General features: G+C 34.8%; 1 protein-coding gene across 3 annotated transcripts in view; it reads left to right on the forward strand.

Moving 5' to 3' along the window:
- LOC112801996 (probable oxidosqualene cyclase) overlaps window positions 1-12,687 on the forward strand; it is a 30,939-nt gene that overhangs the window by 14,755 nt on the left and 3,497 nt on the right. Inside the window, exons 4-13 of one of the 3 annotated variants that reach the window (XM_025844966.3) lie at window positions 806-1,000; window positions 1,689-1,773; window positions 3,732-3,898; window positions 4,086-4,283; window positions 9,848-9,961; window positions 11,142-11,264; window positions 11,354-11,476; window positions 11,737-11,835; window positions 12,437-12,493; window positions 12,566-12,612. In XM_025844966.3, the coding sequence (XP_025700751.1) occupies window positions 806-1,000; window positions 1,689-1,773; window positions 3,732-3,898; window positions 4,086-4,283; window positions 9,848-9,961; window positions 11,142-11,264; window positions 11,354-11,476; window positions 11,737-11,835; window positions 12,437-12,493; window positions 12,566-12,612 (1,208 nt within the window). The remainder of the gene's footprint in view (window positions 1-805; window positions 1,001-1,688; window positions 1,774-3,731; window positions 3,899-4,085; window positions 4,284-9,847; window positions 9,962-11,141; window positions 11,265-11,353; window positions 11,477-11,736; window positions 11,836-12,436; window positions 12,494-12,565; window positions 12,613-12,687) is intronic. The other 2 variants (XM_072237466.1, XM_025844967.3) reach the window with 2 other exon arrangements.

Genomic DNA, 12,687 nt, shown 5'->3' on the forward strand with positions numbered 1-12,687 from the left:
AATATAAATTAATTTTTTAAATTATTTTTAATGTCTTATTTTAATTATATCAAGTATTTAAAATATTTTTTATTTTAATAAATAATAATATATACTATATCTAAATTTATTTTAAAAATATATATTAAGAATAAGATCGGACATGTTAATACGTGATGGTATTTAGATGTGTTCAAGTGTATTTAGAAAAGAATTTTTATTTTTTATTGAGACATATTTTAGACACAATAAACACACATCAAATAAATATTGATGAGTATTGTATTTAAAATATATCTGACATATATACACGACATCTCAAGTATTCGTATTTCATAGAACAATAAATAAGTAGGACCATATAGAGGTGCTTCATTTTAGTTAGTTGGGACATTGGTGACAAATGAACACGAGCAAGGACAGTTACATTATTCAATAATTCTAAGAAGCTCTTTATTTCATTTGTTGGAATATAATTTTTTGTACACATGCACCAGTCTTTGTGATTAGTATGTATCTGGACATACTGACACAAGAATTCGGTTAATTTAATTTGCTTTGATGAGAAATTGGAATTATTATTCTTAGCAAACATTACTTTATGCATATAAAATTTTAAATTCAAAATTGTTAAAATAAAATACAAATTCGACTGTCACTAAAACATTAGCTAGCTAGAGGCATTTTTTTCTTTTTATTTTATGTTTAGCGACCACCAATTTAATTGCCAAATCATCTGCCTGACGATTTTTTTGCTGTGACGGGAACAATGCATAATTATTAATTAATTAGTTTGGTTAATTTGTTATTATGGATCGGAGCATAGAACAAAGATGGAGGTTGGGGATTGCATATAGATGGGGAGAGCACAATGCTAAGCACAGCTTTGAATTATGTGACACTGAGATTGATCGGAGAAGACGTCGACGGCGGAGATGGCGCCATGCTCAAAGCAAGATCATGGATCCTCCATCGTGATGGTCTCACTTCTATTCCTTCATGGGGCAAACTCTGGCTTTCAGTAATAACTCATCTATTTCTCTATATAATATATTAAATTTAATTATTCTATTGGTTCTTATAATTTTATTAAATTTATAGTTAAATTTTTTTAATTATATTTATATATTATTTTTAATTTTATAATTAAATTTTTATTAATATAAAAAATATAAAAATTAATAAAATATTTTTTTTACAAATTAAAAATACTTATAATTAAAAATTTAATTAAATTTTTTTAACTACATATTTTTTAAGAAAAACATTCTATTAATTTTAATATTTTAATATAAAAATAAATTAATTATAAAATTAAAAATAATATAAAAATTTAATAAAACAAAAAATATAAAATATATATAAATTTAATAAAATTATAAAGACTAACAAAATAATTAAAACTATAAATATAGTATACCTTAATTAACTTTCGTTTAATTTCTAACTAGTTTAATTATGAATGATAATTTAAGGTCCCACTCCCATTTTAAAGTATGTCCAAAAGTAGTAGAAACAAGATAAATTATTCAATTTTATTAAATATAAAAATGGCAATTATTGTAGAATATAGTAGTAGTATAATTTGTTGTTGCAAATTGCAAGGGTTTTCGAAATAAAATATAATTTAATAAAATAAAAAGGTATGGTACGTACATTGTTATTAAATTAATATTAATATATAATAAGATGGGTTATTATTGGCATAGGTGCTTGGTGTATACGAATGGAGTGGCATGAACCCAATACCCCCAGAGCTATGGCTGCTTCCCTACTTTGTTCCTGCTCACCCTGGTTCATTCTCATTTATAATTTTATATCTCAAATCCAATATATAATATTACTGCCACATATATCAATCTTTTTTGTAATGATCTTACCAATAAATGTGACCTTAATTTCTGCTTATCACTTTAATAGAATATCTATCTTATTTTGTAGTTGGAGAGAACATACATTAATACATATACAAACTAAGAAATATAAATATAAAATAAGTAAAAAATAGTGTGTTTTAAGATTTCTTTTTGGATATTTTCTATATTTCTGAAAAATAGAGACCTAAGAAAATACAAGTTAAGCATAGTTTAAAAGGTTAAGTACGATTTTGATTCCTAATATAGAGGTCAAAAATTTATTTTGTCACTGATTTCATTTTCGCTATAAAATTGTCCCAAATGTTTAACTTAATTTTAAAATCGTTTTTTTTTTTACTAAATTTTTTATTTTCATTACCAAATTACCTCTAACTAAAAAGAATATTAAAAAAAAAACAGAAAAAGAGAAGGGAAGGTCGCGCTCTGGGGGTGTTTCCAAGAAAGAAGAAGGGGAAGAGGAAAGGGAAGGTGGGGAATCTCCTCGCCGCCACCGCTACTTTTTCGTTGCTGCTCCTTTCTTCCCCAGCACACATTCACACTATCAGTAAGAGAGAGGAGAGCAGAGGGAGAGAGAAAGAGAAGAGAGGAATGGAGTTGTTCTCGTCGCCACACCCCTGTCCTCGTCGCGATTCGCAGTGCCGCCGACCACCACAACTCCCTCCTCGTCGCGATTTGCAGCCCGCCACCGCCACATCGCCGTTCTCGTCACAATTTGAGGCGTCGCCAACACTGTCGCAGTCCTTTCCACGCGATCTGCCACTACCACCACAGCTCTCCTCCCCTCGCGATTCGCAGTTCGCTGCCGCAGCCCCTCTTCCCCACCACCGCCGCAGCCCTTTCCCTTGCGATTTGCAGATCTCCCTGCAGTGCTGTTTCAATTTTTTATTCTTTTTTCTTTAATTTTTCAGATTTAAAAAAGGTGTTTTGCTTCTATTTGTTCTATTGTTGTTGTTGTTGATGCTTCTAATTGCTTCTGTTTATTCCTTTTTATTCCATTGTTGTTGTTGCATTGATGCTTCTGGTTGCTTCTGCTTCTGCCTATTTTTGCTTCTGCTTTTGTTGTTGTTCTGATTTCATTATCCATTGTTATTATTGTTATTGTTGTTCTTCTGGTTGTTGTTATTTGATTGTTATTGATTTTGCTTCTATTTTCTGTTTTTGTCTTCTTTTGATTCTGCTTTTGCTTGTGTCTCTGCTTCTGATTGATTTTGGGGAAGAAGAGGGGAGAGGTATTTTTGTCGGAAAGACAATTTTAAAACTAAGTTAAATCTTTAGGACTATTTTGTAGCAAAAAAAGGCCGAAGACGAAATAAATTTTCGACCTCTACGCTAGGAACCAAAATCGTACTTAACCCTAATTTAAATGCTTAAAATTCTAAATTAAAGTTAGACCCTAATTCCGGCAGGAAGATAGATACCTACTTAAACTTTTGTTTTTTTTTTATTAAAATTAAAATTTACCGTACCTTTCAAATTTTAATAATATATATTGCTTTGAAAGGTCCAAAAATAATGTTGAAGAATTATATAATTTTTTTATATATTGAAACAGAAGTTTGAAATCACATATTAATTATTATTTCACCTACTTAAAATTGATATATATATTTAAGTTGAATAAACTTTTTATTTAACTCTTAAAGTCGTTTAATATTATGACTCTGAATAAGTTCATTGATCATGAAAATTTTTATCAGATCAATCAATTCAACTATTCAAAAAGTATGCAATTTTAATTTACGTTTTTAATTCAACATAAAAGTTCATCTGCTCTTGAATTTGATAATAACAATAAATAATAAATAAAGAAGGTACGTAATGTAAGTATGCATGTAACGTACAAATAAATAAATAAATTTGATACAATAATTGCAGGAAGGATGTGGTGTCACACTCGAATGGTGTATCTTCCCATGTCTTATTTATATGGTAGAAGATTTGTGGGTCCAATTAATGGGATTATTTTGTCCCTCAGAAGAGAATTGTACACCCTTCCTTATCATCTAATCGATTGGACCCAAGCTAGAAATCTATGTGCTAAGGTACTAATTATAATGTTATTATATTCATTTTAGTTAATTACTTTTTTGGCTATGTATGTTTTCATTTCATCTCATTTTAAATTCTTCATCCCATTTCGTAAAAAAAATGTCTTAGAATTTTTGTATTATTCTTATTCTTATTATAATGAAAAGTGTATACTTACTATTGTTATTATTATTATTGCAGGAAGATATGTATAGACAACGGTCAAAGGTGCAGGAAATAATTTGGGGTATTTTTGGTGTTCATGAAAATATGGGGGAGCCTCTTCTCATGCACTGGCCTTTCTCAAAACTAAGGCAGAAAGCATTAAATCATGTAATGCAACATATACACTATGAGGATCAAAACACAAATTACATATGCATTGGTCCTGTTAGTAAGGTAATGCTATTATTACCATTATTTAATTTTTCTATTATTATTATTTACTCAAAGTTTTTAAATAAGGAATTAGTTAAAAGTAACATTTTTTTATGTTTTTAATTCATTTAATGTATAAAATGATAGAAACAAGAGACTGAGAAAATGATGTGAAAAGTGTATTATTGAGTTGTCTGTCAGGTACAATATACAAGGAGTATTTATAGGTGCTAAATGAATCAAAGTAATAAAGACATAGAATCCTACAATTAATGTACAGATATGCTATATAAATATAGACGATGCTAATTGATCTAAATTGATTCTAATGATTCTCTAACATCCCCCCTCAAACTCAAGTGGGAGCTAATGATACCAACTTGAGTTTGGATAACAAAATCCGAAAGCGAGTCGGGTGATGAGCTTTCGTGAAAATATCAGCAGTCTGATCCAGTGTCCCAACAGCAATGAGACGAACAGCATCAATAAGGATTCGTTGCCGAACAAAATGACAATCAATCTCAATGTGTTTGGTGCGTTCATGAAACACATCATTATGGGCAATCTGAATAGCACTGCGGTTATCACAAAAGACATCAGTGGGGGACGACTGAGGAGCACCCAGATCTTCGAGAAGCCAACGAACCGAGATAACCTCCGCAGTGGTGTCAGCAAGGGCACGGTACTCAGCTTCTGTGCTTGAGCGAGCAGTGAACGTTTGCTTCTTAGCACGCCAAGAGATGAGAGCGTCGCCAAGAAACAAACAATAACCAGTAGTAGAACGACGATCAGTGGGATCACCAGCCCAATCAGCATCAGAGTATGCCTGAAGGGTCAAAGAGGAATGGGCAGAAAAATAAAGGCCATGAAAAAGAGTGCCTTTGACATACCGAAGAATGCGAAGAACTGCCGCATAGTGAGTAGTACGGGGAGCAGACAAGAACTGGCTGAGAACATGAACTGGATAGGCAATGTCTGGTCGGGTGACAGTCAAGTAGACGAGACCGCCAACTAACTGGCGATAAAGTGTCGGATTATCCAAAACAGTGCCATCCATAGGAGTAAATCGAACATTAGGCTCAAGAGGAGTAGATTCGGTGCGACTATCTGTAATCCCAGCGCGAGCAAGGAGATCTGAAGCATACTTAGCCTGAGAGAGATAAATGCCATCATCTGTGGAGATGACCTCGAGACCAAGAAAATAGCTGAGAGAACCAAGATCCTTCATTTCAAAAGTACGCTGAAGTGAGGTCTTGAGATCAGAGATACCATCAACATCATCTCCAGTAATGATCATGTCATCAACATACAAAAGTAGAAGAACAACTCCACGGTCGCTTTTACGAATGAAAAGCGCATTCTCATGAGGACTAGAAATAAAGCCAAGACTGCATATGGTAGTGCTGAACTTGTCAAACCATTCACGAGGAGCTTGCTTAAGTCCATAAAGTGCCTTGCGAAGGAGACAAACCTTACTGGAAGGACAAGGATATCCTGGAGGTGGTTTCATATAGACTCTCTGTTTCAAATCCCCATTAAGAAATGCATTCTTCACATCCATCTGACTGAGAGACCATCTTTTAACCGCAGCAATGGCAAGGAGAGCTCTAACAGACGTAAGGCGAGCAACAGGAGCAAAAGTCTCTTCATAATCAATACCATACTCTTGCGTACAACCTTGAGCAACCAATCGTGCCTTATAACGGTCAATAAAGCCATCAGAGCGAGTCTTGATCTTGTATACCCATCTACTGCCCACAACTTCCTGATCAGAAGGAGGATCAACCAAATCCCAAGTGTGTGCTTTTTCAAGTGCCTGTATTTCTTCCTGCATTGCTTGTTGCCAATTTGGATTTGTGGAGGCTTCTCTGAATGACTTAGGTTCATGTTGATGAAGAATAGTAGAAAAGCAATGATAATCAAGAAGATGAGGAGGGGGATTCCTTACCCTAGAAGAGCGAGTGGGAGGAGGAGGCATGACGCTAGGAGTGGGATCGCCGTTCGGACTGGAATCATCGGGAGATGGAGAAGGTGAAGGATCAGGAGCCTCGAGTGGTGGACTTGGGGTAGACCCTGTAGTATCATCACTAGGAAAGAGATCAACATTTGGGTTAGTAAAAAACGGTGATGGAGTAGAAGGAATGGACTCAAAAGAGGAAAAACTAGAGAACATGTGATGTTCCCAGAAGACAACATGACGAGATATACGAATACGGCGAGAGATAGGATCCCAACAACGATAACCCTTATGTTCAGAAGCATACCCAAGAAAACAACACATGCGAGCCCGAGGTTCAAGCTTATTATGTTCATGAGGCTGAAGAAGGACAAAACAGACACAACCAAAAACACGGAGAGAACTGTAATCAGGAGAAGTACGATAAAGACGCTCAAAGGGAGTAGTGTTACCAAGAACAGAAGAAGGGAGTCTATTGATAGCATGAACAGCAGTGAGGACAGCTTCACCCCAAGCACGCTCAGGACAGGAAGAGGAAATAAGCATCGCACGGACAGAGTCAAGAATATGACGGTGTTTACGCTCAGCTCTGCCATTTTGTTGAGAGGTACCAGGACAAGAAAATTCGGACAAAGTACCTTGTTCAGTGAGAAAATTTAAAAGTTTGGAGTCACGATATTCCATAGCATTATCACGTCTGAAAATTTTAATGACCTTTGAAAACTGAGTTCGAACCATAGTGGCAAAGTTAATATAAATCTGAGGCAACTCACAACGATTAGTCATCAAATAGACCCAAGTAAAACGGGAATAATCATCAATAAAGAGGACAAAATATCGAGCCCCTCCCATAGAAGCGGTGGGAGCGGGTCCCCAAACATCAGAATGAATAAGATCAAAAGGAGAGCATGCAATAGAGGAATTATTATTAAAGGATAGGGTAGGTTGTTTTGCAGTGCGACAAGAAATGCAATCTAAAGACTCATTTTGAACTTGACCTAAAACACCCGTAGATATAAGAGGACGTAATTTGCCTAAGGAGCTATGGGCAAGACGTCGGTGCCACAAGTGAAGAGTAGATGGAGAGGAAGCAGCACAGAGATTGGTAGAGGGAACATGAAGGTTCTCGAGCTCAAATAAGCGTCCAACCTTACATCCAGTCCCGATGATCTTTCCCGTCCGACGATCCTGCACACGACATCCAGAATTTGAAAAAATGACATCAAAACCAAGTTCAACAAGCTGACCGACAGAGATAAGATTAAAATTCAATTTTGGAATAAAATAAGCATCAGAAAGATGAATATTGGACTGTGAAATAACCCCATGATGTGTTGCATGCAAGAGGGAACCATTAGCAGTGTTAACAGAAGGTGCATTTGTAGTGGGAGACAACGACGAAAAAAGATGACGCAAAGGAGACATATGATTGAAACAACCAGAATCAAAATACCACTTAGAATTACCTGGAGGGGTGGAAAGAGTAGCAGGGGTATTACCAGAAAAAGAGAGAAGTTGCCGAAGAAGGGTTTCAATATCTGATGGAGAGACAGAAGGTGTGTTAAGAGAAGTGGAAGAGGTGGACTCAGTAGCAGCAGCAGCAGAAGAGACAGGCACATGCGAAGAGTTGTTGGGACGAGGTTGATACTTGTTCTGATCTGAGCGAGGTGGTCGAGTAGGACAGGTAGCAATCAAGTGACCCGACAGCTTACAATAATGGCAGAACAGTTTCGGGCAGTTGGAGCCAATGTGGCCTTTTTGTTTGCACTTACGACATTCAATAGAAGGACAGTCGGAGAAGGAATGCCCAGGCCGATTACAATTGCGACAGATTTTTCCCTTTTTGTCGGTGGCAGCAAAGACAGTTTCACTTTTAGAACGAAGCAATCCCAAGCGCGTTTCTTCAGACTTAAGACGAGGAAGAGCATCTTCAAGACTAGGCAAGGGATTCTGATGAAGAAGAGAAGCCCTGACCGGCTCATAGTCATCAGTAAGTGCCATCAGAAATTGGATGAGACGTGTCCGGTTCCGATAATCCTCATATGCCTTAGCATCAGCGGGATCTTTAAGAACAGGCTCACAGGAGGTCAACTGATCCCAAATAATCTCCATTTGAGCAAGAAAATCAAAAACTGCTTGGCCACGTTCTTGCTTAAGGCTATGAAGTTCCTTAAGCAGTTGATACTGATGAGAGAGATCAGAGATAGTGTAACGTTTCGCCAAATGATCCCATACCTCTTTAGCAGTTTCAAAACGCCCAAACTGTAAGTGAATGCCCGGAGTAGAGGTGTTGCGGAACCAAGTGATAATCTGATGATTTTTACTATCCCATTCTTCCAATTTTTCTGCATAGTCCTTCTCCTTCTCAACATCCTCCTTGGATTTAGAGGCACCATCTTTGGAGACAGTTGGCTTAATAGGACAAGTAATATCACCAGTTACATATCGCCATAATTTTCTCCCTTTAAGAAATCCTCGCATGGCTTCAACCCAATGTGCATAGTTGGAGCCATTAAGAATAACAGGGATAGGCTGAAAGACATCCGGTTTGTCCATAGTAATAGAAGAAATAGCAAAGGAAGAAGAAAACTGCAAATTCGGGGCAGAAAACGAGAAAACAGAGCGCAGAATCGGAAAGAGCTCACCAAAAAACCTTAGGGAGGGTCCACTTGGCAGCCACGTCAGCGACACGTCAGCAATGCGTCAGTGCCACGTCAGCGATGCGTCAGTGCCACGTCAGCAAGAGACGACACGTGGCAGCACCGGATAGGCAGAAGGAGGCACGTTGGCGCACAGGTGGCACGCGGGTCAAAGGGCGGGTCGGGTCGGGTCGTCGCGGGTCAGGGTTGCCAACCAGCTTACCGTGTGACACGTGGACGCTCCAGGAACGTCCGATCTGCACGAAGATCCAACGGCTGCTGAAGCCTCTGGATGAGAAAGAATGGTGGTGGACAGCAATGTTCTGACGGCGCGTGGAGTCGCGTGCGGTGCTCGTTGGCGGCGATCTTGGCGGCGTTAGAAAGCTGACGGAGAGAAGAATACGATGATACAGGAGGTGACGAACCAAAGCGTCGGAAACAGCTCGAAAATATCGAGCAAAGAGGCACGGGTGGAATCTGGAAGGAAGATCAAGCTGGTCGTGGCAGCGTCTTTCGGCGGCGCGTGGCGGCGCGTCCGGCGGCGGATGGCGACGGTTATGGTTGCGTTGGAATCACGGCGACAAGACGAACAAGAGGGTTATGGGGGTGACGAACCAAAGCGTCAAAAAGAGAACGAAATAGGAGGCCAAAGAACACTGCCGACAAGGAAAAAACAAAGGGGCTATGAACTAATATTCATTGAAAAAAAAGACCTAAGCTCTTGATACCATGATAGAAACAAGAGACTAAGAAAATGATGTGAAAAGTGTATTATTGAGTTGTCTGTCAGGTACAATATACAAGGAGTATTTATAGGTGCTAAATGAATCAAAGTAATAAAGACATAGAATCCTACAATTAATGTACAGATATGCTATATAAATATAGACGATGCTAATTGATCTAAATTGATTCTAATGATTCTCTAACATAAAAAATGTGAAACGAATTGGTCACATGCTATTTGGTCACATGATACTGAGACGCAGGTATTAAACATGGTTTGTTGTTGGTTGGAGGATCCAAATTCCGAGGCATACAAGTGTCACATTTCAAGAGTCAAAGACTATCTCTGGCTGGCTGAGGATGGAATGAAAATGCAGGTCCTACATTAGTTACAAGAGAAAAAGATAAATAAATGTTCAATTTTATTATTTAAAAATACGTAAATTTTTTATTAATTAAAAATATAAAAATGTTTTTTATTTTCTAAAATATGAGAAATTTAAATTTTTTTATCTAATATATATAAAGACAAATAGATTTTTTAAAAAAATTTAGATATCTCATATTTAAAACAAAATTTTTATATTTTTAATTATTTAATAATTTATTTATTTTTAAAATAAAAAATTAGAGATATATTTATTATTTTCTCTAATCAAATAACATATTTAATTTCTTTTAACAATATGCTCTTTAGTTAAGTTTACACTGCAACAGTGAATATTAACCATACAAATAGTTCAATTTTGCTATTAATGTTAAAAAAAGATTCTATTAATATGTACCCTATATTATATTTTAAGAATACTATAAAAATAATTTACTGAAAATTATTGAAACAATAAATTTTTTAACATTTTCAATGCATTGAATACATTGAAAACTTAAAAAATTTGTATCATTGTACTTTCAAAATGTGTCTTTAGGGTTTACAAGATATAAGATAAGGCTTAGTTTGGGTAAGTAGTTTATTTAAACTTTTTTGAAAAAATATTTTAAATAATAAATAATTATATTAAAAATAGTTTATAAATAAGTTATTTTATGTTTAGATTTTTTGTTTTAAAAGTACTTATTTTATAAAAATGTGGTAAAAAGTAGTAGAATTATGAAAAAAGTCATTTTTTTAACTTCTCTATAAGTTTTTAAATAACTTCTTAAAAAATCATAATTTGATTTTGAAAATTACACCAGACATTAATACTATTACTTTTTATAAGTCAAAAACTCAAAAAAATTATTTTTAAAACTTCTCAAACAAGCCCTAAATCCTTTTAACTAAACGATAAGAGTTTTTGTTTTATTTATTATTTTGCACAAGTCGTGATATCTAAAATCTAAAATAATTATAAAAAAATTGGTATAAATATTTTATCAGTGTTAACAGTAAGAGATCACACTTTATTTTGTGGAAAAAAAATTGAGGGGATCTATTATATAGGAGAATGGATCCTCATGATTTTTATTTTTATTTTTTCTCCCAAATTTTGACAAACACTTGAGTATTAATTAACTTCATTTTAGTGCAAATTCTTATGATAGTTCCATGCATGTCAGGGATATAATGGTTCTCAACTTTGGGATGTTGCTTTTTCTATTCAAGCAATCTTGGCTACAAACCTTGATGAAGAATGTTGTTCAATGCTTAAGAAGGCAAACAATTTCATAAAATGCTCACAGGTACAATAAAGTTACGGAAGAAGAAGTTAAAATTAATAGTTAAATTAAATAGAGTGTGAAATTTGGTTAAACATGGTTTGGTTTTGAAGGTTACAAGGAACAGCTCCGGCGACCCCAGCCGGTGGTTTCGCCACATTTCGAAAGGTGGTTGGCCTTTCTCAACCGCTGATAATGGTTGGCCTGTATCAGATTGCACTGCTGAAGGCTTGAAGGTCATAAATAAATTAATTTACTCATTCATTAAGACCTCAACTTAGGAGTTACATCATTTATTTAATTTAGATTCATTTAAGTAAAACACATAAAATTTAAATGATGTTTTATTGATATACTAATCAAAATAGATTAGATAACAGTTGAACATTTAAACAAATTCTAAGCTAAGTTAATAAATTTGAAAAAGTTCTTAAATGAAGCAAGTTACGTCGGCACTGATTAATTATGATGTTTGAGCTGTCTACATTGATTGCAGACTTCCATTTTGTTATCAAAGTTGCCATATGAGACTGTAGGAGAAGCAATAGAAACACACAGATTGTTTGACGCTGCTAATCTCATTTTATCCATGCAGGTACCACACTAATTATAATGCATATATATCTTGAAATCTCTTAGTTCCAAAAACAGAAACCATGGTCCAAAATGACAAAAATAGAAAAGGAATTCATGCATCACTAGCTGATTCATGATCCAGCTCAGACATATTTCAATTGAAAAATCTAAGAGACTATAGGCTAGTAGTGTTACTTTTAGTGACTTAGCAATTTGGAGAAGAAAACAGAATAAACATTAAATTTTTAAAATAAATAAATAATCTTTGTCCTATATTAGTAATTTTATTGATTACAAATTTTTAAATTTATTACCTTTTACTACATTATTTAATCAGCATTTATTTGTACGAAAAAGTAATAACGATAAATAAGAGAGAACGAAAAGAATATTTACTCAATTATAAAAAAAATTCAAATTTAGAATTTTAAATCATAATCTTATAAATTTACCAATTAAATAACATGTCATGCACTAATATGCGCGAACAATTTACAATTCAACTACGTAGATATACTCTTCACAAAACATATTTTACATGTGATGTAGTGCATACCATTATTTTACATCATGACGCCATGATCATGACTCAATCAATTTACTCTTCAATTTTATTACAGAATATTAATGGCGGGTTCGCATCCTATGAGCTCACAAGATCATATGAATGGCTAGAGGTAACTTCTACTCTCTTCAAAAAGGATTAGGAACCTTCATTTTTTAAACTCATTTGGTTGCTTCTGTCACAGGCATTGAATCCAGTTGAAACATTTGCAGACATCATGATTGACTATCAGTATGTGCTATGCATTACATTAATTGCATAATTACTTGTTCTTTAGATTAATGATAAGTGAGTTCTTCCTTTTAA

This window comes from Arachis hypogaea, chromosome 5 (assembly GCF_003086295.3).
Source record: "Arachis hypogaea cultivar Tifrunner chromosome 5, arahy.Tifrunner.gnm2.J5K5, whole genome shotgun sequence".
In the NCBI taxonomy this organism is placed as follows: Eukaryota; Viridiplantae; Streptophyta; class Magnoliopsida; order Fabales; family Fabaceae; genus Arachis; species Arachis hypogaea.